The 27816-nt window shown below is 42.6% G+C and overlaps 1 protein-coding gene across 1 annotated transcript in view; it reads right to left on the bottom strand.

Annotated features, from left to right (window-relative positions):
* gnb1a (guanine nucleotide binding protein (G protein), beta polypeptide 1a) overlaps window positions 1-23027 on the bottom strand; it is a 30759-nt gene extending 7732 nt beyond the window's left edge. The window contains exons 1-4 of the mRNA XM_079168236.1: window positions 22667-23027; window positions 4166-4272; window positions 3511-3549; window positions 3257-3363 (exon numbers count right to left, since the gene is read on the bottom strand). Of these exons, the coding sequence (XP_079024362.1) occupies window positions 3257-3363; window positions 3511-3549; window positions 4166-4222 (203 nt within the window). The 5' untranslated portion in view covers window positions 4223-4272; window positions 22667-23027. The remainder of the gene's footprint in view (window positions 1-3256; window positions 3364-3510; window positions 3550-4165; window positions 4273-22666) is intronic.
* Between the last annotated feature and the right edge of the window lie 4789 nt (window positions 23028-27816).

The raw sequence follows: 27816 nt of genomic DNA, 5'->3' as shown, positions 1-27816 counted from the left end.
GCCCATCTTGAATAGTTTATCACATCCCAAAATGGCATCTTTTATCCAATTCTGTGATGGATATGTTCATGTATATATTCGTTATATATTGATACTCAGTTTCGGTCATCTCTGTCTTTCAGTAATGCAAATAACAGTGATTGACACTGACACAAGGTATAGCTGTTTGAATATATAAATAAAATGTTGTTGTGACCATACTTCAACTTTCTTCGAAACAGAGAACAAAAACTGCAAAAGCCACAACGGTGAATTAAAACAAACGTGGACTGACTGATGGACATGCACGACGCTGCATGGAGTTTAAGCAGGTAATGAATATAAAAGCTTTTAATCCAGCACCTGTATACCAGATAAATATGTCACGGCATTATTTTTAAAGCTGCTGCTGCATCAACAACACAGTATTCCACAGAATGCACAGTGCTAATCCCAACACGGACTGATGCAGAGAGCCGAGGCACAGCGACTCATTTCTGTGGAATTCTAATACACCATCGAGTACTTTCAAGATCGCGTATTTACTTTCAATGTTTCATGTGCCTCAGAAACACAAACCTGCAAAGTCTGTGTGGGAAGCACAGTTATTCTAATAGGAACCGTTACAAACCCTGTTTTGCATTCTAGAGACGGCTCTCAGGTACGTCTGTGACCGTGCTCCGCTATCTGGGGTGAATCCAAGAGTAACCACAGTGACAGTCCCAAAACACACAGGACCAGGAAAAGGAGTGAACACACCGAGGCCTGCTGGGACTACGCCAATCTTAACTACCGCGCTCGAATGTGCACACGCCGGCTGATAATAAGCCAGGGACAGAAGGGCCTGTGCTGGGAATTATAGTCTGAAAGCAGAGCATCAACTTCCTGGTTTTAAAATTATCAGATGATGTCAAAAGCAGGAACATGTATTAACTATAAATTAGGCTCTCTTTTTGCAATGCCAGCGTGAGAGTAAAAGTGCACGTGTGTGTGTGTGTGTGTGTGTGTGTGTGTGTGTGTGTGTGTGTGTGTGTCTCAGCTGGGAGACAATGATGCAATGAGGCGCTCGCTCTCTCGTCAGAACAGAGCTCTGACAACATGGTTGGGAACAGACGCCCAATGTTTGGAAAAGCCCTGATTTATGAATTCACAATCAGTTTGTGTTGCTCGTTACTCATCAGGTCTGTTTGAGTAACTGTGATGCCGTCGAGTGACTTAATCAAACACAAGCAGAGGAGCGTGTGCTCCGCTGGAGCTCTGCTCAAGTTAGGGTTGGGCTATATGGCCAAAATTTGGAGATATAGATATAGATATAGATATATATACATATATACAGTATATAGCATGATTTCTGGTGAGTCAATAAATAGTCTGTATGAAACAACCTCACGGTGAAGTCTATTTTTGTATAGTTCTGTGTGAATTAAATACTTGACAAATGTAAAGTTATGAGTATTTTCTCGTGCGCAAATTGAACATAACAGCTTCAACTGAAATTATAGTGAAAAATGTATAATTATTTCCAGCTGTACACTGACTGTTTACATGCATGCACATAAATACAGAGTAATCACATTAATACATTAGTTTGATATAAACTACACTGGGTGGGTGTTCCCATAAGTGGCATTATGATCAATGTGCTTGTCATTATGAATTTAGACAACGTAACTGTGTATCTTGATAAATGAGTTCATCACAACACGGCTCCGTTGAAAGATAAATATTGAAATATCGCTCAGCCTTAGCTTAAGAGAATAGCAGCAAAAGGAAAGGAAATCATAAGATGTAGCCACAATTTCACATTCTTAGTGAGTACTTCAAATAAACATTCATTGGAAAATGATCTTAATTCTACACCTGAGAAACACGAGGTGAATATGCTGTATTATATCAGCAAAGCCAAACAAACTAAACTAGCTGTTATGAAGAAAACGTTTCATGTTGGATGCGAGTTATGACTCACTGATTTCATGTAGATCAAAGTTATCGAGTGCAATGCTCGTCATCCAGCCTCCCGCTCATGTCGCCAAAACCAACAACTATTGTCACAAGTGTTAGTAAATAGCTCACTTTGTCCGACCAGAAATAAATGTTTTGTGAAGACCACACAAGAACCGTTTGGGTTCCCAGATTACATTTGGGTCGATGCGTTCCGCCTCTTTGCTCTCCACCTGTATTCATCCACAGCCTGCTTGTGGGATTCTTCTGAGATTCATAAAACGCTGGCATTAAGTTGCTTGTAAAGGGGTTTAACCAACAAGATGATCAGCAGTTCATTTTTCATTATTATTTAATTATAATAGTACAACTACAAAGCTTTGCCTTTTACAGGCATTTAACAATTTATAAGATAATGATTTTTGGTACATCAGAGTACAAAACCCTGAACATTTAACTCAATATACATTAACGGCTTACGAGGGGAAGTTGAACTTCTTTCTCAAACTGTTGGGAACCGACCACCGCAGACTGAATGCTAGTGTCTCCACGGGGCTAAGAATAGCAGACCGAGCTGAGACTACGGGTCACAACATCTTCGTGTGACCTTCTTTCTGGGCGGCTGAATCTCAGCAGGTAGTCTGATAAACACCCCAACTCCTCCGGGAGGTCAAACATCAACCGATGAAACAAACAAACACGGGGGTAGACTTCTTCTTAGCTACAGGACTGGAAGGATGATGAGGTGACATCGCGGTTCTGTAACGGTCTCTCTGTGGACTGACGCACAGCAGCACCGCAGTGATTAACTTGTTGGCTGCTCAGGTGAGACTCCTCTAGGGGAAAGGCGTTCCATGTGAAGAACGGAGTGTTGCTTCATCTTCCTTGGCTATCTCGCCTCAACACAGCTCTAACAAAAGGCTGACTCCATTTTGAGTATTTTCCCTACCCACATACCCCACCCCCAATGCACACAAACACAGCACACACACACACACACAACACAGTAGACACACTCACAGATAGAGCGACTGATGCGTGCCCAATGTGCATTCAACAAAAAATGCATTACCTATTGTGCATGTGCACAAACATCCTGCTTTTTGCAACACTGAGTATATGTTAATGTGGTAGATCGCTTTGTACAAATGTCAAGAGAGCTATTGTAGAACGTCGTGGTTTGACGAGGACCCTCGGGAGAAGGGATGAGCACAAAGACGGTCAAGCTTGCTTTTATACTCATTTCCTGTATTTAAGCGAGGGGGGGTGGGGGGTGGGGGGGGCTGATAGGATGACATATTTAGTTAATGGACAGAACGGAGTTGAATGAGATTACCTTGAGTCAGTGCCCCAGTGCATGGCATAGATTTTAGCCAGATGCCCCCTCAGTGTCCGTCTAGTGCGCATCTGAATTCTGCCAACAGGGTCGATGTTAGCTGTGATCTGAGAAGATGAAGATGAGAGAAAGAGTCACTTTGAGTTTCAAACATTAACGCCGATTTTAGTACATTTGACAATATCATAGTTAAAAAAGTGGAAATCATGTCATTAATAATTATTCATATATATATATATATATAAATATCTCACCTGAGACAGGGTAGCATCCGCACACGCTTTCCTGGCATCCTGAAACACAACAACCCACACTTTTTGAGTACCACCCAATAAACCAAATTGTGTTTATAGCACAAAATGTACAAAAAAAAAAAAGTACAGTTTCAGTACTAGTAATACAATCTACCCCGTGTACTCGTCTGTCACAAACTGATATTATAATGTGGTTCAAAGCCAGAGGGCTCTGAGGCTCCTTCATTACTAAATCAATGCGCTGTGTCAAAATGAAAAAATAAATATATAATTTTATTGTATATATATATATATATAATCAGCTGATGTGCATTGTAGCAATAATAGCACCCATTTAAAAAATAAAACAAATCTCATTATGCAATTATGGAGCAATAACAGTCAGAAAAATGCCGGCATTTAAACTCTGCATCACAGCAATTAAGACCTCATTAGGCTGCATTTCACTACAATGATGCAAATAGAAACCTTTAGCGGACTATAAAGTTGCATTAATCATACATTTATAATGTCAACATGGAGAGGGAGCTTCTCGGTGAACGATCTGCTTTCATCAAACACCAGTTTGAAATATCGGTCTCTAGCGCGACATCTGTGGATTAGTAAACTAAAGGAACAAAATAAAAAGTCAGATTCGAGGACTTGGAGGCCTTACTCTGATCTGGTTCTTGAGCTGCTCAGCCTCCTGGCGTAGCTGATCCAGTTCACTCATTTTCCTCTGCTAATGGTGTGCTTCGCTCCGCCGCCTAGACTCTTGCTGATCTGGGGAGACAAGAAACGAGAAGGTCAACATACACACAAGATGCTGCTCATCTCCTGAAGGTGGTAATAAACAAAATACACAATGAAGTCATTTATACTGTGAAGTTCTGGTACTCCGGATGCAGCAGAGTATCACATAGCGTCTCCTGACTCCAGACAGAAGTTACAGGGAGTCACAACTGTCCAACACTTTCCAGACGAGACTCGTCCTTGCCGGCTTCAAGCCGTTACCTAGCAACAAGCACTCGGCAGCTACGTTGGGCTTAAGAGAACATTTTTGAAGGCGACGTTGAATTTCTTCTCTCTTCCCTCACAAACAATAAGCAAACCCTGGGGCAGAGATTGGGCCACACTAAGCAGCTGATAACCATTACTCAACAGCCAGGGCAAAAAACTAATGAAAGAGCCCACTCGGCTATAAGGGGGCAACACGTACCCCTTTACTGGCAAAAGCAGCAAGGATTAGGAGTCCAGATATGGAGGAAGCAGAGAGGCACTACAAGAGACCAGCTCTGGTTCGGTGGCTCTACTGGGACCCCAAAGAGCTCGGACGGCGGGCGAGGTTTGACGAGGCTGTCAGCGCTCTGGCCTCTGGACTCTAAACCATCCTCCAATGTCATCCCTGTAATCCTGGGACACAGTTGATTCAGCTCCTCCAGCCAAATCCGGTTAAGACAAAACCTGCTGATGATCCTAAAAGCAGCGGCTATCCTGCTGACCTCAATCCTCTGGTTGACACTCTTAGCGCCGACACTTTCACTCTCCGTAGGAAGAAGACAAGAAAGATACTATTGGAACCATTATGAACTCTGGCGTGTTGGTCACTGAAGGAATACGCAGTGTGAGCACCATTACTACTAGAGGCGCCTGTGGAAGTCTCAGAAAGTCAGCGAACTTTCAACGTTCATTGGAACGGTTAACTGCAGGATGATGGGTATTTTCAGTGACCCCCATCCAGTGACAATAAGTTCAGGAACCGTCTTCCTTTGATACTCTCTCCTCTTACTCATTTTTAGGATAAACTACAATCACAACTCTTTCCAAAACTAAATTTCCTGATAGAAAACCGAAAGTAACATCACTGCCCTTCTGTCAAATGCAAGCCAACTACAGCACCATTAGTTCTGCAAACACAGCTTACCTCCCTGTCTCGATACGAGTCCTTTGTCTCGGGGAGTGTTGAGACCTTCTGAATGAACACCTTATCCCTCAAGCCCCTGACATCTCAGCAGCTTCCCGTCACCTGATTGGCCAGCGCCGCTAACTGGGTCTGCATCTAAGCAAGGCGCCTTATCTACCGTAATCTTGGTGATAAAAACATCTCACGGTAATATCACACGCTAGTTCTTGTCGTCTCTGTAACATCCCACTGATTTAAGAGGTAATGTAACCTACCGGTGCCCTTTTCAACAAAAGACATCAACTGGTCAACAGAGTTATGGAGTCTGAAAGCAACGGTAACACCTGAACATGTGCAAAAAGGTGTGTTGGGCCGAGGATATGTTCCACCGATTGATGAAGTCTAGGCTAGGGTGATTCACATACACTGAAACGTATGAATGTTTTAGAGTCCAAATGTGTACGTTGTAAACACTCTGTTGTCCTGCAATGCTAAACGTTGCTGAATGGTCACACGAGAAGCTACAACATGTGAACCGCATCCATTCGGTCTGCAAGCAAGCGCTGGTTGTCCCGGCTTTAAGCGGTCGAGGCTCGACATTAAGCTTCGGACAAGTAGCTGAGATGTTTTACTAGCACGATAGCCAAACTTACTTGTCCTAAAAATGGAAAATGTAGGCCTATTAATAAATAAATCAACAGAGATTTGAAAAAGAATATTAAAAAGATAAAGGAAAAGAAATCTGATTGTTTATCCTTTTTTTAGAGAAATAACTATTTTCTTTAAATACTGTGATTAAACATTTCTTGGGGGGCACTAGTATTAAATTATTATTATTATTATTATTATTATTATTATTATTATTATTATTATTATTATTATTATTATTATTATAAGCTGCTTAGAGCTAGTGTTAGAAGTTAAACAGGTCAAAATTCCCTCTTTATTTTGCTGTGAAAATGTCTCCTTCCTGTATTTCACAAGGTTCTTCACCTAAACTTTACAAGATTACATTTGAACAACGTAATTTACCCTAACCCAAAACTCATGATCAATACACATTTTTACAGTTTTAAACGCACCAAAATGTAACTGAACAGAATCACTGTAGGTTAGTTATTAGCTCCGTTAGAAGCAGGACGGTGCTCCGCGCTGTAGGCAGATGAAAAATATATTTAGTTGCAAAAAGTCTGAATCAATAACTGCGAGATGTCTACGATCCCTCTACACGAGTGAAGGCTTGATATCCTTCACTTTGTTCTTATTTAAGGGACTTTTTGTCTTCACTTCTGGTTCAAACAAGAGAAACACATGATCAGCTGGGCTGAGGTCAGGTGATCAATGTAGCCCGTCAAGAACATTCCACGGTTTGGTCCTTTAAAAGCTCATCCAAAATTAGGTTAATTTCCTTTGTATCAATGAATTGCATATATTTCTGCTTTACTCGTCGATCAAATATAACAGATTCTCTAAAATGCAACATTTCCAAAAGCAAGTTCATGTCTAATTGATGAAATGTAGAGATTTTAAGAATAAAGAACGTCTACCGACAAGAAAACATAATAAGGAGGCAAGTCGTTACTGGCAATTAGTCTCAGAGGTGTGATTTAGAGAAGTCTTTCTCCCTTGTGCTGGTAGTGGGAGTGTTGAAACCACTGGCAGCCCAACACATACAGCCTCCACTGCACTGCCTTCTCTCTCTGCCAGCTATTTTTAGAGAGGTGGTGGGGGAGGAGGGGGGAGGAGGAGGGGGGACGGGAGGAGGAGGGCAGCAGACTTCACATTTTCCAGCCACTCCTATCAGCTCCGACATCTCGAGCACAACACAGTGACAAGGAGAGAGGAAGTGTAATTTGACTCCACACACGAGCACACTTCATTGGTATTTCTCCTTCCTGAATAGCAGCGATCATGCGAGCGCCATTCATTTTCTACAGCACACGGACGTTTCAGTTGGCTGGTTGGGCGTCTTCATCAGAGGTTTGCTGATACGGGGCACAGGACGAGAAAACTAATCTCTACAAAAATGAATTTCAAATAAAAGGACTGGAAATTAAGAGCAGTGCATTTGTGAATTTCAGATTGTTTAACCCTTTTTAAAAATAGTAGCTTGCATTAAATGTTAAATCTAAATATGGGAATAAATATAAAGTAAAAAAAGAACATTTTAAATGACTCTTTTTAGGTTCTGAAACCATAAATGTGCAGCGTTGTGGAAAAGAACAAGACTTAACAGACGATCTGTCCAATCGCATACTGCACTGCTGATTAGCACCATAACCATCAAAAGACCTCCGATAACTAGACCGAGAACACTTAAAACATCTGAATAAAAAAACAATGATGGCTAAATGAATACAGGTGTGAAAGGATATACATCTCATGATGGGTTGGACAGTAGTTTTTTGGGGAAGACTAGAGGCTCCACCCTGATGACATTAAGGAGTGGGGTGGGCAGTGAGATGTTCTGGTGCACAAGAGGATAGAGAGGCAAGAGAGGCGAGTTGGAGGACAGAGGCAGATTAAACTAATGAGAGTGAACAAGCAGAGGACAATTGGGAGGGGAGCTGCTAATTAACCCTTTGGTGAAGAGGAGCGAGGCTCGGTTTGCTTCTGAGCGTCAACGACTGAGCAGAGACGGCCTACGCTTACTTGGCCCCCGTGTTTTCTGGCCTTCCCAAAATATAGCTTTGCTCATCTGGTACTCAGCCAGATACTCTGTACAAATGAGCACGTACAGCACACAGCACTGTACATATTGTACAGACAGTCAGCAAAGGAAATGCAGCACAACATAATGCAGTCCAGTACAATAAGCCTGCACTAAAAAAAACTGTCTTTTCAAAAAAATGAACCACTCCTGTCGCAATATTCTAATGATGTATGAGACGTGATAGACGAGTACGGCAAACAAAAGCAAATGATAGTTGTCAGTCACGAGGTCATCACTAGCCCCTCGAGTACAAAGCCACTTTAAAGTTGCTGCACTGTATTTTTAGGTTAGACTCACACTCAGAGATGTTGTCGTACCATGTAATGAAAAACAAGTCCTGACTACTGTGTGTCTCTCTTATAATGCAGAATGAGCAGGCTGACAATACACATATGGGACCCTATAATATCCTTCTACTAAGCCCAAAATGTGTCTTCCATGGACTTAAAGCCTGCATTGTATTGTTGTATTGTAAGATGTGTCAAGCAGTTAGTAAGTGACCGAATCATTGATGGCAAAGAATTGTGAGTAGGGCTGATACAGGCAAGATATTTAATGGAGTAATAACTGCTATACCAGCCTGGGACCATCCCAAAGCTTTAATTCATGTGCTCTGGGTACACCAGGTGACATAAATGCGACACTACTACTACTACTACTACTGAAGAGGATCTGTATACGGGGCGTTACAACAAACTATTGCAATATTTCCAGTCTAATCAATGGTTCTTGTTTACATATCGCCCAGCTGTGAGACAGACATGTATTTAGCACACAGTACTGTAGTATTTGAAAGGTGGGGGGGCTTAATAATTTACACCCTCCTGCTTGGACACTATCTGCCCTGCCCCTCGCCTTCATGAGGGTCGCATCCCGTTTCTGATCGTTCCTACTCACTCACTTCTCTGTGGGATCTTATATTCTAGAGCGTTAGAGTGGCATTAAGGCTGTGGCTGATCTGCTGTACGAGGTACAGATGGGTATGCATTGGACTGTTTTCTGTGGAGAGACTTTCAGCAGTTGGCTGTGGCAGTGCTCCGCTACCGATCATCCGTGTCAGCATGCTGCCTCCACCTTAGTGCGAGAGCGTAGCCTCTCGAAGCAGGCGTTTCCTTTTTAAGGGTGTTTCCTTAGCTGTGCTCGTCTCTCTCTCTCTCTCTCTCTCTCTCTCTCTCTCTCTCTCTCTTCCTTTGTCAAAACATTCAGCGGATGTGGCGACAGCGCGCACACTTTACAAATACACTCGCTCTGTGGTTTCTGCTACTTCCATTGCACTCGTCGGTGTCCGTCCAGGCTGTCGAACCGGGCTATGCAATCAGCTGCGTTACAATAGCAGGTTGCACAGGACATCCTGACAGGCAGGCTTATGCTAACAGACAAATGGGAGGGATGAAATCAGGAAGGAGGGCGGTGGATCAGCAGGAGGCGCTGTGTGTGTGTGGTGCTCCAACACCAGAGGATCGGCTGGCACTTCACACTAAACTAGGTCAGTCTGGCTTAGATTAGGCCGAGCCCACCACACTAGTAAACTAATAATCAAAACTGACTGATGGCTAGAAGCTGAGTGTACAGAATGTAGATGTCACGCCGGGCTGTGGGAGGGAGACGAGCTGGTCACAGCAATAACTCAAGAGCAGCATACATAGAAATGAAACAATAACTTTATCAGACACGTATTAGAAGGTGTTTCTTTGGAGCTTATTTTGGATTTGCAGTTGTGATAAATTCTGCCACACAGACGACATCAAAGGTGCCAATATGCACAGAAACCTCAAAAGCAAACAAGGTTACTGGATCTCATTCCGACCCAATATAAAAGCCATGAAAAGCTGTTTTGTAAAATGTTAATTTTCATCATTGTACCTACATCAAAGCCAGAATGGTGAAACGGCAAATAGCTCCAACACTCCTATACCGGGCTTACAATGAGACTGCACTTTCAGCTCTTGATGCAACCGGAAAGGCTTTTAGAAAAGCACTCTGTCTGGAGAGAGACCATCTCACTTCTTCTTCTCTCCATCCATCCATCTGAAGAAAGCATTATTTAAAAGCATTCTCCCACCGCTGTGCCCTCTCAATTTGAGTTAGGCTAGCCCATATTGTGCTCAAAAGCCTCCAGTCCAACCAGTAGTGACGCTGACTAGCTAGTCAAAGCAACGTCAAAATGTACAGCTAGTAGTGTACATCGGAAGCTGCCCTGATCTATTTGTGATGGGCTGTCTTGGCTTAATAATGCCCAATCCATTCCTTGTTTTTTTTAGGGGGACCACACCTCTGAACTTTTGCTGTCATTTCTTGCACTAAATGTGTGCTGTGAAGCTGGTTGATGTAGAAAAGAAACAATCTGATCATATTTGGTTCCTTAATATGAGAGAACTAGGTAATAAATAGATAAAACGAATTAACTTGTCAGTTCTCATTCACTACATTTAAAGTGATCCAATTTTGAAAGTTTTGACTAGTGCAAAAACAGATGCGAGATGATACTGTAAGTGCATTTGTCTGGTTGGTGGGTGGGAGTCCAACTAAGTGCTGCGGGGAAGTGGTGCATGGTAAATGTAGCTGAAACACAACCAGGTCACATAGAAGGCAGGAACAAGGGAGCTGATGATGCAGTACAAGGAGACAGAAGGGGATCGCTCCTGGACATTTCTTAAAAGCCTCATCCAGCCTCTCTCCATTCTCTGCCACACACACACACACACACACACACACACACACACACACACACACACACACACACACACACACACACACACACACACACACACAGGAGGCCTCTACAGCACCGTGGTGGAGGTCAAATCTTACTCTCCCTGTACGGCTAGCATCACAATGAATGAACATCTTGTGAAATGTTTTAATGATGCCGTTCCAAAGTTCAAACACCATTAATCGACGATCCAAAACTATTGCTTTATATACGTTTACTGCAATATTTTCAAAAACACAACTACATGGGTACATCTAGGCTGAAAACAAACATTTAGGTAGAGACAGTACAACAATTATAGTGAAGTAACTGGAATATTTAATCAGCTTTGCCCCTGGTGGCTATAGTTTGTTTTTAATGTCTGTACAACAGCATCACCATGAAGGCAATTTAACACGTCTAAGTTTGACAATGCAGAGTGTGATGATTAGCACTGTGACACGTACTGGCCACTCCTCCTAATGTCATACAGCAGGCAACTAAATGTGGATTATTCCTTTAACCACAGTCTGAGGAGTAGGTGGGTTTCAAATCCTTATGGGTCTTAAGAAGAATGGCTGAACTGAAAATGAAAATGAATCGCCTCGGGCCCCACAACCCATTTTGCTCCGTTGAAAGTGGAGCAAAATCCCGGGGCTACAAATGAGTATGCATAAGCTGACACAGTTCTGTTCACGATGTTCCACTGAATTTGGGTGCACAATTCATTTGAGGGGTGGAAAAAGAAACAGTACAGTTCAGCATTTTCTAACATGAAGAGGCAGCCTTTACCGTTGCCCTGAATAGTTTTGGGGTGAATGTGTTACGTTCCATTCTGGTGTGAACTCTGAGTGGAATCGTACCAGAAAGATAGTTACATTTTTCAGCCGTTTGTGGCAAGACATCTTTTGGCCCCTGAAATATCCCGACAGGACAAACACGGGCCCAGAAGAAGGACACATGCACTGACTAAATATCTTTCAATTTATGTGATACAGTTTCAGTGAGTTGAAGCCTCATAGATGAGGAGGGCTTTAGAAAAAGAAACATTTCATAGGACACACACACTGAAGCTGAATGCGTGACACAAAAACCTTTCCTCATCAGCGGACTTGGAGCCAGGGGCAATAAGTGTATGGTGAAACCCTTCCTGAACAACAGTCACTTTACCTAAAAGTTCAAGCACCGCAACCTTGCTTCTGTTACTGAACATATGATAATATATTTTGCCTCTTTATGTAATGTTTAATCAGCTCATGGTTAGGTGCATTGGTGACTAATTCTGAAGTATGAATGCATAATATACAAATATAAAAAGAAACATAAGTTTGTGTACGTCTGTCATGCATACATTCTTTACACTTTCGCAGATTAAATCTTAACTTTGTTAAATAAACATCTTAAAATACACAGACTTGAAAAAGGTTTGGGCCTTTGTGCAAACATCCCTCAAGCTAGACGTGGAATTTGTGTGAACTGTCCCTTTAACTGGGCACAATTTTGTGTGGGCTCCCTCAATGTGGCTGCCAACTGCGGGTAACGTCTGACGATAGGGGACATAACATCAATGGGACCGACAGTGGAGTTTAATTGATTGATTAGTGAAACATTCCATGATGCGGTGTGCTCTTACGAGACAGGGTGCATTGTTGGTAGAAATAGCAGACATTAGCTAAATGAAAACAAGTATCTGACAATATAATTCAGGATAAGCTGGTCTGTAATACAATCCTGTGAGCAGCCGGGCTCATGCCACACAGACAGGCTCGCACTAATGTGGGCTGACGTTCTGCGAGTATCATGAAAAGCAGTCGCATACATTAACAAAGGTATGGTCTGTGCTTCGGACAGTTGCACAACCAGCTTTTTATACAGATAAATGAATGAGTTAAATTCAAAAGGATGAGGGGGAAAAAAGAAGAGGAAAGGAAGGTCAGGCTAGCCCAAAGCCAAAAGCATGACTTTATTTAAAACATAAAACACACTCCTTTGATTGCATTAATAATCATAGCCCTCCCCCCGAGCTTTCTCTCCAAGCTTCCAAGAGAGGAACAAGCCTGTGTGAAGAGTCACATGACAGCTCGCCCACTAGAGCTGCATTTTGCAATTCAAATCGATCTTCGTTTGAATGATCAGATATCTACTTATTAAAACCCAGAGATCGATCTTTTAAGAAGCCTTTCTCCCGGAGATGCATGAAGAAGAAGCTTAGTGGAATCAAACTATGCTGGGAGTTGCTCTACTGAAGGCACCGCCAAGCACGCACACTGTTCAAATGTACAGTGAGTGTGTGACACTGTACATTTAATAGCACGATATAACTTTACAGCTAATTTCTTCAACAACAGCTGATCTGCTGTGGGCGCATTGTTGTCTCTCTGTGTCGCTCAAATACTTACTGGCTGCTGGCACACATGACGCTGCTGTAACACCAACGAGTCCCACGTCATTTGTAAACATTTGGATTGCACTTAAGCCCCGCCTCGGCCATTTTCAGACCGAGGTTTCTTAATGTAAACATTAATACTATTAATGCACAAGGTTAGAGGGTTCTTTGGTCAAGTTACAGCATTAGTTCTCTGAGAATATCTTTCATATCCAAGCAATATTGGTGTTGCAACTGAAACATCCCTCATCGAATCTATACTGAATTGAAATCTTGTGAATCGGAATCTAATCGATTCATGAAATCAGTGGCGGTATCCAGCCTTACATCCCACTCTTTTGCTCAAGTGACTATTGCCTTTCTTGCTTTAAAGACAAAAGAAAAGTCTAATACTGGCCATCCGTTACCGTTATCTCAGGATTGGTCACGTTTTCCCCGTGGCTAAAATGTAAATAAACCTTGGTCTCTATTCAAAGAGGTGCATAGGCAAAGCTCTGCTAGGGCTTGTGATGGGCTTTCAGCAGGTTCCACACGGTGTCTGAGTGGTGACAGGTCTGTGTGTGGGTCACTAAGCTGCTCTTTTGTCACTTTGACTATTCAAAACAGTGGCTACGACCTTTTGGCCAGTGGTGACAGGCTATTAGCGATGCAACAGTATGTGTATTCATTCCAAACCCTTTCGTTACAGGATTGGTGCAATCAAACATCAACATGCAACATATTTTAGATACGCCCTGAAACCCAAACAGCCGTTTAGGCCTACTAAAGGGTTGGCAGCGCACCAGTTGTTTTAGTCCTATTAGTTGTAGGAGTGCTGTAGCATGCTAGTCCGCTTAGCCCGGCTAGTCAAGCTCATAAACAACGATTTGTGTGAAACTGTACGCCGACATCGTTCAAATGAATTCGGGTATATCAATGGAGACACTCCAAACTATTCATTTCAGACGGCATCACCCAAATGTTTCAATTTGCGGAATGAGACAGAAACTGACTGGTAGAGCATAGACATGCACCTTTTGATCGGCTGCCTGTCGAAACGCTATGTTTTCCCAGAAACATAAAATAGATATTTGAGAGAGAATTATGACCGGTTTAACTAACATTAGCTCTAAGCAACATATAATTCCTAAATCAAACTACTAATGCCAAGATTTTTCTGAAATCAAAACAAACCAACAAGCAAACATGTACTTAAGTATTGTAAAAATAGGTTGGGACTTAAGTAACCAGAGTAAATATCTGGCAGCAGGGCTGAGTATTGTTAAAACAATTATGATGCCAGTGCCAACACCCTTGAGTTATACCAATAGAGTGCTTCATTCGATACACTTCGTGTGAATGGAAGATCACTGTGTGTCCCAGTAGCTAGTCACAGATGAACTGCGCTACGTTCATATAGCGGTTACCGCTGAAACCTACGGTGTGGGGACCATCTCCGGTCCCCCCACAGGTAAAAAATGTCAGCACTGTTGATGTTATTAGCGCTGTTAGCACCATTAGCTGCTAGCCGCCTGCTCAGACATATCTGTGCTCAGAGCAGTGTGCAGGCAGTCGATCCACGCTGTATGGATTGTAGCTGCTGCGTACAAATGGTAATTAGTTCTTATATCTGGGCACTAAAGGGATCATCTGACTGGAGAAGTTTTGATACTACTTTGTACTGGGTTATTCCAATTCCTTAAAAAAGGGTATGGAGTACCAATACCTTGCCCTAATGGGCAGATCTTGCCGCCACCTTGCTGTGATATGGTTTCCAACTGTTGCAAATTGAACAGGTCCGGCATGTGCACTGCACTGTAATATGTTTATCATATGGGCAAACATGTGGCTGGTCACATGTGGTCTGCGCTAAAAATCATGTGTTAAAGATGCGATTGTTTAGTGTTGGTGGAGTTTGTTCAACAGCAAGCTAGTAAACTCCATTCAACATCTAAACTGCTCTGTTCTCAAAGGTCTGTGATCCCAAAAAGGAGAAATTGCTACAGGCTTCCTTTGCCACAATGGTCTCTGGCCTCCAGTGAGAATGCTCAGTCATTCACTGCCCCAATGTGCAATTGCAATTGGTTAACATGTCATGTCAGATAAGTCACAAAGTGGATCCACAACTTTGTTTTTAACTTCAACCCTCTGAACCCCGGGCAGTTTCTGGGTGTTTTTTTGCTCCAGTCACATGTTTCTCTCTGTAGCCCTGGTTTTAATTGCAATGTATAAGTCCTGCACCTCAATGGAAACCGCACAAACATGGCTAGAAGTACAGAGAACTCAAAAATGTCTTTTGTTCAGGATAACACAGTTACAATGTCATAAATCATAAAAACGCAAAACGCAAATTTCATTTCTTTGATAATTCCTTTTTACAAGAACTGGCAACAATGGAATCTATATATCCAAAATGTTTCCAAGTTGCAACAAGTGTTACCAATGTTTGAAAAAATGATGATAATACATGAATTAATACATGAAGCTATTCACATTTGTACAACCTCTTCTTACAGCCTCTCCTCTCTTCTCTCTCCTCAATGCGCTGCGTTCAGCAGCCTGCAGTTCAGTTGAACTTTCACAGATTCTTTGTCACGTGACAGCTGGTGTCAGCTGGAGGAATCATGGCTTCAAAGTTGCGCTGACGAGTGCAACATTTAGTTTTTTTACAGGATCTGTTTTGAGCAAACGGTTTATTTTGGGCAACATTTTTAAATAAGTTTTTTTAAATGTTTTTGACGAAATATCACAATTTTAAGCTTAGTTTCGGTTGTGTTATTAGAGGGAAGTGTTCATCACACATGATGTGGAGGACAGTCTGACTATGATAAACGCTATGGTTTTGGCAATTTTTTAAAGAACACATGCTTTTCTATCCCGCCGGCAGGTTTTGGGGTTGAGAGGGTTAATAAACATATGAAATGTCCACTTTTAGACACTGTTGAATCTACTGTCCCCAAGTTCTTGCCTACTATGTGAATAAATGCTTTGTACAAGTTCTTACAACTTCTGGGTTTGTGTTTGACATATCTCAAACAAGACTTCTTGTTGCAATGCAAGTAAAGACCCCCAAGTTCCAAAAAAGTTCCTCTGACAGGAAAGAGCTAGAATCTTCCTCCACCTGCATCATCAGATGTGACACTCAGTGCAGTCAGTTTGAATTGTATTGGTTTATGATTTTGCTGTTGAGATCCTTTCCAGCATCATCACCCCGTCACTGAAATACGCAAACTCCACCTTCTGGTGTCGAGGGCCAGACCTCCTGTTTTTATGAGTGTACTGGCATTTCCACCCTGTGCTACATTTAACCACATTTAACAATACACCAAAATTTGATTTGGAAAATAGTTTACTGGAGCCCTGAGCCTTCAACTGGTACTTACGGTTCAAAATAACGTGTGTGTGTGTGTGTGCTAAACAGATGTTGAGTTAAGTGAATATAACTTAAACAGCTAGACTAATAATTAGCTCAACGGTATACAGGTCAAACTCAGCTGCCAGCAGATCGTTTAACAATAAACTTTGACAGCTTCTGCCTAAGGCGACCTAGCAACAGAAAGCTACAGCAACACAATCTTCAGCCCCACATTTGACGATGGATGTGCAACACCCCTGACGAAACCGTTTCAGTTGTGTTCAGAGAGAAGCTCCGTGAGTGAAGAGGAAAAGGATTTTGATTGCTAAACCACAAAACACCAGAACTAAGAGTGAAGTAATGAGTGCCATAATGCAGAGGCCACCAGTAGTAGACACATCGTGACTAATAACACAATCAAGAAGAAAACCCCTTTTAAAAAGGTCTCTGACTCCGCCCATCCAGAATAAAACCCTGAAGTTTTCAAACTAAAACGACTTCAGCAGCGACTTCAAACCTCTCCGTCTTAGGATGCATTGTCTTTCCAACAATCACATTGTGATACAATCATATGAGATATCGTGACAGTATACGAAAAAAGGCATTAGTCTATATGAAATACAGCCCACTTCCCTGAAGCCACGCGTTGAGTTAGCTTAGCACCAACGCTGTCGAAGTGCTTCAAGTATGAGCACCTAAAATCACAACCATAAACGCAAAGAGCTGTAGTTGATAAACTCGGTAACAGGACGTCAGTGGTTTGGTGACAATTTGGCTACTTATTGTTTAGCCACACCTTTGATAACGCCATCAAAAAAAGGGTTGTGATAAACAAAGTCTGCAGCGAAACAGAGTGGTGATGTACATTGTAAAGTGTACAGAACAGCATCGGCAATAAAGACAGGAAAGCGTATCACCTGATGCAGCACTGGGGCTGCCGCGATTAGTTGACGTCATCAATGACAACGACCTGATGTTTTACGTTATTCTTCGATATCATAACGTAGCCTAATTGCTGCTTCATGATGTCAGTCGTTTTGGGCTCCAGTCATTGGTCGGCTGCATCATTAACGACTGATGCAGAGACGAGCCACATTTTATCAATGAAGCTACAGTTCAACTACTATGCTACATGAAGAGCGACACACCACAATGATTATTGCATCCTGGATCGAAACAACAATTTAGAAGTTTGGAAATTGTGCTGGCCACACATTACAACTGGTGGTAAATCAAGCACTGAAGAATCCAGCTCAAAGCTGAAAACAAAACAAAAACAAACAGGCATTCCTGAACACGAGCTAATTCAAGACGGAAGACGGAATAGCTCTCACCACATGATCAGCCGCCTGCTAGAGCAGAGGTGGTCCGTTAAAGCAACTCTGTCAGACCCAGAAGTTACATAAAGAGCAAAGACCTCAAACCTGAACAGTGAGGCCTGCTGGAGGAGCTAGAACAAGCTCTCGAGCCCTTTGGGTGCTCATGTTTATCTCAGTGGGGAGTCACGAGACCCTCTACCTGCACTCATTATAGGACTGAGAATGTCCACACAGAAAACCACCTCTGACAACACCCATGTGCAGGACAGGAAATCTCAACATGGTGGGAGGTTGAGATGGCCTACATCCCCTGGATCCCAGGTTTCAGACACAGGTCTGCATCTATGCTGGACTCACTGCTTTGGTAGGACTTAGAAGAAACATCCAGCCAGAAGGACGGTGGGGATGAGGCACAACGCCACCAGCCCTTCAGTGAGAACCCAGATTCTCAAGTAGTTTGGGGAACAGCCTCTGCCTAAAGACACACATCCTTTGCAGCGGTGGAAAGCAAATGAGGCACTGCTTCCCTGTCTGGCAATTTTCTGGCAAAGTCTTATTTGTGTGTGCCTGCTACATCGACACCTTGTGAGCGTCTCTTCTCCGCAGCTCGAAATAGTTTCCAGACTAAGTACAGAACACGTGGACATGTTGAAGTTCACTTCATTACAACACACACCCAACGTCTAACACACCTTTGATTCCTACATTTGAGTTGGGGACACCAGCATCCACTTTGCAGAACTTACTTTTTTGTTACGGGCTTTAATAGAAAATATGAATTACATTTTGTTGAACTGCTGAGAGGCACTCCTTTAAGTTAAGTTGTGCACTTTAATATGCAAACCACTGTTTACATTTTGTTTTGTGCAGCAACATACGGTGATACACAGTTCATCAAAAATGACCCTACAGTTGAGTTTTGCACTTTAAGATGTAGTGATGACATACAGTTTGTCGAAATAACATTGAATGGTCAATTTAGATTTTTTGGGGGGAGTGGAAATGAATTTTTGACATGAATTTTGACTAATCGGTACAATAATATAGATTTATCGATATAAAAATAGTTGTTGGTTGCAGCCCTACGGAGCACCGTCCAACACGGCACACAGAGTGAAAACAAAAAGTCTTAAACAGCATTTAGACCCAATCTGCTGGAGAAAAAAGAGAAACACATCTTAGGTTAACATCGGCTGACGCCAATGTTCTGGTGTTAACAGACAATTTATTTAAAATGGTATGACATGGTGCTGCTACGCACAGTAAAATATAAGAGACTTTAACTAATGAATGTAACTAAGATATGAGCACGGTCTGTCACACTGAGCAGTTTTAAGTTTAGTTTGGACAAGCTACCATGTGGTAAAGCCACTTTTAAAGATGCCTCGTGGACATATAGTTGAAAGCAGCATCATATCAGAAGTGAAGTGAAATCAGCACTATCACTGCCCAAATCCACATAATCCCAACGAGTGAAATCCCCAGAGATTTTAATCCTATTCATATCCTGCACTCGCAGATTAAAAAGAGAAAATACACATCAGCGGGATAAAAACAAAGGACCCCCCCCCCGCGCCCAGCGCAAAAGGCCAATGACTCGGGTTTTAAACACATGGTCATTATGTTGTGGTGACACTCATCCTACTGAGAAGCTCGGCTGTGTACAAATCCAGCGACAAATGTCTTTCAGACCCATTACCGACATCGAGGCTTTCAGATAAGCTGGTCATACACCACTTGTATCGTTGCTTACATCGGTACGACTTTTCAGAAACGCTGGTAGATTATGCCATCACTGTCCACCAGGGTCACCAGACAGACTGTCAAATGCATTCTGGGTGCCCGTATTGTTTGGGTTACGGCCACGAAAGCTGATTAACATTAAACGGAACAATGTTTAACGCCTAGTTACATAACTGGATGCTCTTACGCGTCCATACAGGTTTTCCCTCTAATCAAACCGATCATTGATCAAAAATGCACTCTGTCCAGTGCTACGTATAAGCTTCATAATATATTTACAGTGGATTCCGAGGTGAAGAGAGAGACATTAGACTACATTAGATTACAGTCATTTAGCGGACGCTTTTATCCAAAGCGACTTACAATTCAGATTCTATCACAATTCTACACTGTAGGCACAGATACGGGAGCACTTTTGGGGGTTAAGTGTCTTGCTCAAGGAAACATCAACATGCAACTAGTGGAGCCTGAGATCGAACCGCCGATCCTCTGCTTGAAGGGTGGCCCTGCTTACATAACCAACATAGGAAATACATACTTATGAACAGACTATGAATTGGAGGAATGTGGCTGATCAAGGGCACAGAAAAAAGCACAACAAACTGTTTTCTTTTAAAATAAAGTTGACTAAATGTCACATTTATGTTTTCACGTGTTTTGACAAAACATGCGGAGGGATCACTGCAATTAAAGCTCAGCGGAATCTTAATCACTAGATTTTATTCACAATTAAAGATCTATTTTTATCTATTTAGTCACATTTAACTGTGAGGATTGAGACAAATATGTTCAACTTCCCTGAGATGTGGTTACAAATGCTAAAACATGCCATTAAGCTTAATATCAAAATAAGTAAAACAAATGTTTATTTCGAATAAATAATTAAAATATTGACCATGTTCCGTGGCGTTAACGTTCACGGCCCTTCCCCACCATGTCGCCCTGGCTCTGAGGTGCACACATACCGGATCCCTCTGAGCAGGACTCTCCCTCCGCTTTAAACACGTTTCGACACAAATACATTCGGCACATTATTTTAACGATGGAGGAAATCAAAAGAAATCTAGTCTGCCAAGCCTGAACCCCTCCGATGCTCGGCATCTGTCTCTCCCCGTCTGAGAAGAAGCGGCGATGAGAAAGGCTTTGAACGCCATCTTGTTCATTGCAGCTGCTTGGGCCCTGAATACAGGAACCCATTCATTCGAGGAGGCGGAGGGGGGGGGGGGGGGGGCACACTGGCGAAATGAATTCATCTTTGTGAACCAGTAAATACAAATAGCTCTGTTAACGAACACCGAACATGTCATGTAGTCGAGTAGAAGTCGGATATTTAGAAGCCACATCTGAACATGTCAGGCTAACGTTACGTATATCTGGAGGAGGCGCTCAGCTCCACTTCCTGCGACGTCTGACTCGTCGCTAAAAGCCTCTTTCGGATTATTTAACGTCGCCACTAAGCACAAATCTCCGCACTCCTCTCGTCTCTTCTACTGTACCGGCCCCACGCCGCTGTGCTTAACTGTGATTTAGTGCTTCGTCGTGGGTGAAATGTGCCCGTGTTCCGGGCTACAAGCCTGGACCGCCGTGGAGCCGCGCGGCCCGGCGGGGCTGTAGGTGTAGCTGCTAACAAACAGACCCGTGATCGAGATAAACAGATTGTCAAAATCCAATTACCTAGCAGCCAATCTCGTCTTCACATCATTAAAGTGAGAAGTTCACATTCAGACCGAGCGGTGTGTTCGCTCACCGACGTTTGGTTTAACACTAAACTAAAATGGCTATTGCCCCACCAGCTCCACGGCGGCGCTCATTCCCTCAATGCGATCCTAAAACCTGCGTTTCCGCTCGATAATATACCTAAATATCTTGTTAGTTTTATACTTTGTGCATAATCGCATACACGATGTTTCCTTGTCAGTGCCTCCGTCGGACTGTAACTGAACGTGTGTTAACGTGTAACGTTGGCTGTGGCACACAGCAGCCATAATAATACATGATGGGTTGGTTTCGATTCACCGGATTAAACGCTGCTCGGTCAACAAACCCGTTTAAACACAGTTTGTCAAAATGAGAGTTTGCAACTGAGAAATTAGGCCGCAGTGTAAATATATATTTTTAGAAAGAGAAATATGAACCATTCAATGCACGAGTTGTACATGAAAGCGACACTAGACTACAACACCGATCGTATTCACTGATATATAACGTTACGGGCAGATTGTTCTGGCTGCCATGTTCTGAACAAGCACAGATCACAGATCAGCCGGAGCAGGACGCAAACGTAGGCTGTGGCCACTGCTGGCTAGCTGGTGTGGACTGGCTGTGAGATAGTGGGGGTGGTGGTGGTGAAGGAGCCACATTTAGACTCGCTTCGTTGTTATTTGCACGATGCTACACGAGAGGAAGTAAAGCCAAACTCTGTACACGTTTGTTTGAGTTGTGCAAGTACAAGAAGTTGCAGCTATGTGATTATCACAGCTCGCCTCGGGTTAGTCAACAATACTCTTGAGCAGCAACTGTGCGACCATTTAGCTCACCGGGTAACGTTAACGGTGTGAAATGTGTGCCGACGTACAGACCCAATGTGTTGGGGGTAATTGGGCTCAATATTAGGACTTAAGTGAACCCCGAATTTGTATAATGCTTGGATAAATGGACCATTAAAGCAACGCTGATAGAGTTTAAGCCAAATAGTTTAACGATATCTCTTCAGAGAAGGAGAAAGATACCCGGACGTTGCAGAGGGGTGCTGGCTAACCTACCCAGCTTTAACTAGCGTTAACCTTCTAATCTACATTAGTACATTAACTAACGCCACCAGCTTACCGGAGAGAAGCAGCAGATATAAAACCAGCTAAACCTGCTGAACGGACACCTGGGTTAACGCAGTGCGTTAAGTTTCTTTAACAGTGACCCCCACCCACTCTCTAGCTAGCAGCAGGCTAACCCAGCTAGCTCTAACGTAGGAGCCACTATCTCGGGTTTAACCCCTTTCGTTCATCTTCCCCGCTCGACAGGCTAGCACACTGCACAGACACTTCATGCATTTCCTGAAGCGCAATGTAAAATATCAATACACGTCCTTACCCGCTTTCAGTCGAGGGTATCCGTTGTTTATATCACATTGACTGGAAACAGCGGAATCTCGTCTCTCCTCTCTCCGCCCAGGCGCTAAGATTGAGCTAACGTGAGTTAAGCTACCGAGGAGCGGCACTCCCAGAACCCAGTTTTTGACCCGCCGAGGGGGGAGACACACCGGCACAGAGGCGCAGAGATGTAAGGTTCACCCAGAAAAGACGTGGCACGGTCCCGTTGGAGCGTTCTTCCGTCTCAACGCAAATTCCAACTCAAAGCGAAAATCCCTTCTCGTCTTTCCCACCGTCGTCGTCCCTCTTTTTTTTTCTTCCTTCACGCCAGGCTCTCAGTCGCTTCTTCCTCCGGCCATCAAACAGCAGAGATGGGCGCGGTAACCCTGCACTCAGGTCTGGGAAACCCCACGTTACGGCAGCGTCACAACGCACGGCGAAGGGTCGGCGACGAACAGATCAGGAAATACTGCCATTTTTGGTAACACCAACAACACACCTACATAACGTTTACTTGCCAAAACACAGTGTTTTTATTCTACAACGTTGTGTATTTGTATGGGTTAATATCAGATGTGACACGAGAATGAGCATTTCTCACGCCAAAGTAGGTTAGAACAACAGCCTTCCTATACAGCCCTGGTTTAAGCCAGTGGTTCTGATATGTGGCCTACACAACTCCATAGGTTCTGTAAGGTACGTTCATTATCATTTACCAGGAATAATTGATTTAAATATTTAGGAACAAATTACTTTTGTATACTAGTATATTTTGCCAATCATATCTCTCCACACACAGTATATACTCCAGTATATACAGTATAAAATCTCAAATCCATATTACACATGAGACCTTTGGCTTTCTGTGAACCTGTGACATGAACAAGTTTGGGAACTTTTAAAAAAGGGGATTCTTAAGTTGGTATAACAACCTCAATTTATGACTTTCATGTCAGTACAACAACCGCTACCTCAAGCCAACAACAGTCTCATTTGCAAACCAAAACAGACTGTGCCACCAATTTGACTACAGCACTGTATGTTCTTTCCTGCCAGCAGGCACGAATCCAAAACACTCTTTACATGTATAGTAAATCTAATATAACCTGATGGTTTAATGATCTATGTCACATAATTTATGTACCTTAACAGTCATTAGTCGCTGTCCCCAGACATTTGGTCAACACAGGCTGGCAATGGAACTTTTTGTTGACAAGCGATATTAACTTCGCCATACTTTATTTGTATGAACTGATGTGCCCGAGTTCGAGACCAGAAATCAGTGGGGAATTACCTCCTGCGCTGAGTGTTTGAGGGTGGGCCCTCACTGCAGCACAGAGATGACTTGATCATTATCACCAGCAGTCTTGGTAGAGTGCTCAGAGGAGGGGATAATGCTCAGCGGGGTAAGGCGTTACTTGGAGACGTGGAACACTTTGCCGTCCGCCGGGACAACAAAGTGTGTATGGTGCTTGGTGTGATGGGGGAAGACAAAAGCCTCATCAGCTACGGTTTGCATGAAAACCGCTCCTGAGAGAGCGCTCTTCTCTCTGCTGTAGCCCAGCATTTGGGGATGCACTGTTTGTGCCGGATCTGTTTTTCCGTCGTCTCCCAAACAGTCCCATGTTGCAGTCGAAATGGTCGATAAATACACTCCGAACAAGCATGTGTCCAAATAAAATCATCGGTCGATGTGTATTTTCTGTCTCAGTCAGCGTGTGCTCCTGCCAAGTCTTTAAATCTCAAACCTGTAGGAGGAAACTGGCCCAGCTATGCTGTATAAACAAGCCTCTGCTGTGGGACAGTCAGCTCTGTAACCACACATCACTGGCAAGAGACACCTTCCCTATAGTGACTGTACAGTACTGTATGGAGGAGTGTGTGCACACATGGATTTGAGTAAGAGAGTGAAAACCCACCAACACTCATTCACTCACATTTCAGCGTACAGTAAGGAAATAGCAGATGTTGGTGGTGGATTAGCAACCAGAACTTAGCTTTATTTTAAAAAACAGACAGACAGATAGGTATAGGATGTGTTGAAAGCACTGCCCCTGTGTGTGTGTGTGTGTGTGTGTGTGTGTGTGTGTGTGTGTGTGTGTGTGTGTGTGTGTGTGTGTGTGTGTGTGTGTGTGTGTGTGTGTGTTCTGGGTGTGGCTTTCCACCGGGACTCATCTGCTCAGGTTAATACTGGTGAGACTCAGTTGCCCCTGGATACACCCCGGCCCGTCTGCATTCGTGTGTTGTGAAGCTGCTTCAGCGGAGCCTTCAGACCACCCTGGGGAGAACGCTTACTGTCTGCCTTGAGCCTTTTGATGAGGAGAGCGGAAAAAGACAACAATCCACGCCTCGACGTGTGCTTTTGGTGTCAACACTATGCTCTGATTTAGTTGAGCCAAATAAAGTAGTCAAACTATGTCAGACAGTGATGGTCGTCGGGAGGCAAACCATTAAAAAAAAAAAAGGAGATTTCAGCAATTGGGCCATTTTATTCTGTAAGAAACACAACTTCATTATATTTATAGCATCAATGGCATGATGATAATGAATATACCAGCCTTCTGTATGTTTAATTAGTAATTGTGTGTAATTTAAATACCTCACACGGACAAGGCCTCCGAGAAGGTTTACTTTTTATGAGCTTTTTTTTTAAAATCTCCTGCATTATTTTATAACGACACATTCACTGAATCAGTGGGTTGTATTCAGGCAGCCAGAGACACACAAACACACACATACAGAGCAGGGATCGTAAGTAGCACTATCTCACAGTATTAGCGAGAGATCAGAGGAGAAAATCAGATTAGAAGAAAAAAAAAAAAAGAGGCAAAATGGCAACACAAATATTACCTAATATGATCTCATACGTTTCATACGACGAGTGACATTACACGAGGCTAAGCTCATAATGACCTTGCTTTTTATAGGCAGGTTGGGGTACAGTAATCTGATTTAGCATAATCTCCTCCAATCTCTGATAAATGCTTACAGCATGTATCTCTGAGAGAGGTCAGATCCTATTGGTCCGTTCGGAGGCATTACTGACATCTGGTGTTCACATGCACAGGGGCCCGGTTCACGTAGAGTTGGGCGCCCGTCAGGAGATTAGCAAGTGAGTGCCCAGCTTTGGAATGAGCAATTAAAATGTGACAGAGCAATGTTGTAAAAAAGATCTAGATGAGAGAGATTGTCCGTCGGTACTGTTGTGAGTACTGGATCATTGGTAATATGAATGCAACAGGAAATGTTTACCTAAATGTCCAACGTGATTGGAATTGTTTCACTATACAGTTATGTATGCAAAGCGATCACACGATCTGAGTCTAATGTTTAAATAAATACCAATAAATTGTACTTTGGTCCAGAGTATTTTAGTCTGTGCAAAGCCCCCTCTTTATTGTTTTAACTTTAGAAAGGTCTGAGTCTACATGAAGGAGTAGTTTATGCATTTCATAACCATTGACACAATATTTACTTTTCACCTTTTTATAAATTGTGTCACTGTGCCAAGAAGTCAAATTTTATTTAAAAAAAACAGACAAATATATATATATAATACACAGTGCACAGAAAACACCCCAAGGAAATGAAATGTTTTCTTTAAATTATGTTAACATAAACAAAGAAATATACAAACAATCTAGAAACACTACATTTCAGTAGCTAGTATCAGATACTCAAAACATACCTCCTTTGACTAAAGTTTATTTAATTCCTGTTTTTTTTAGAACAAATGTTATCCAGCGAGCTGGATAGAAAGAACATTTAGAATAAAAGAAGAACTGTAAACAACTGTGCAGGTATGTTTTCACATTTTGTGCAGAATATTGTTACTAAACTAGTTCTTAAAGCGACCCTTTTATAATACACGCTGATACTGCGGGACTTTCCGCAGAGTGGAAGGTCAACTTCCCTCACTTTCACTATTTCAAATACGTGGTGTCATTTAAATTCCATTACGTTCCATGAATTCCATAACCAGTGGAGGACCAGTGGGGACATTAGGGGGCTCCTAGTGGAAGGTACTTGTAAGTGCAACTATCTGGTTCAGTACTGGCCTGGGCCCAGTCCACGGGTCTTCTGGATGGGAGTACGACCGACCGAAGTGATCTCACTAATGTTCAATATCAGGTGAAATCTATTTAGATCTTCATTCACGATCAGTTATCTGCCAGTAAGTTGTGTCTACAAGTTGTAAAACCGCAGACATTTGACCACAGAACCTGTTTCAGTGTGACGGCCTGAATGCTGTTTCCTCATCTTATAACAACATTCATCCAAGACCAACTTTGAATAGACATGTGAGCTGGAAATTTGACAACTAAATATAATAGTGTAGTACTTACACTTATTTGGTGGATATCCAGAGCACCATTGTTAAATCAATCACCTATGAGTTTTAGACACTGGCCCTAAAATCTTTGGATTGAAGCAGCCAAAAGCTGATCTATAGCTTACAGTTATACAATAACAAGAATACAACGATAATACTCATCAGCCTACTACTAACCTCTATTATTGATACTTCCACTATTACTGTTGGAGCAATCAAGCGTACAGCACCAACTTCTGCTACTAAACCAATACGTCAGTCTATGCCTGATCAATAGGCTTTAATTGTACATAAGTGCCCTTTTATCCCAAACTAAGGTTATCCATCATTTATCTCTATCAATCTTTGCAAATTCTGTGTCATATTTTACAGACTGTGCGCCCCCCCGCCTCCTTCCACTAGGTCCAGCAGCGCTACAGTATGTAGCCTACTGTATACATCTGATCGCTTACATCAGCTGACACACCCTTAACCATGATATGACACAGCTGCTTAGTTGGCATTATGTACACCCCCTGGTGGTGGAACTAAGTTCTACAGCAAGGTGCATAAAAAGAAATGGGCCCGTAACATAACTTACCCCGGGGAACATGGAAGCTGTACAGTCACTGTAGAATAATATGGTTCAAATCAGATTGGCGAACAATTCTTACTTCAATTCCACCTTTAATAATTAGATTCAATTCATAAATAATGAATTTGTCTGTTAATGTTGGCCACATAAATATATAGTACATCACATGTCTTTTTTTTTTCAGTGTATGTGTGTGTGTGTGTGAGCAGATTTCACACTGGCCAGCATCCAGACACTGTAGAGG

Source organism: Pholis gunnellus (genome assembly GCF_910591455.1).
Source record: "Pholis gunnellus genome assembly, chromosome: 2".
NCBI classification, from domain to species: Eukaryota; Metazoa; Chordata; class Actinopteri; order Perciformes; family Pholidae; genus Pholis; species Pholis gunnellus.
This window is presented reverse-complemented; position numbering and strand designations above follow the sequence as displayed.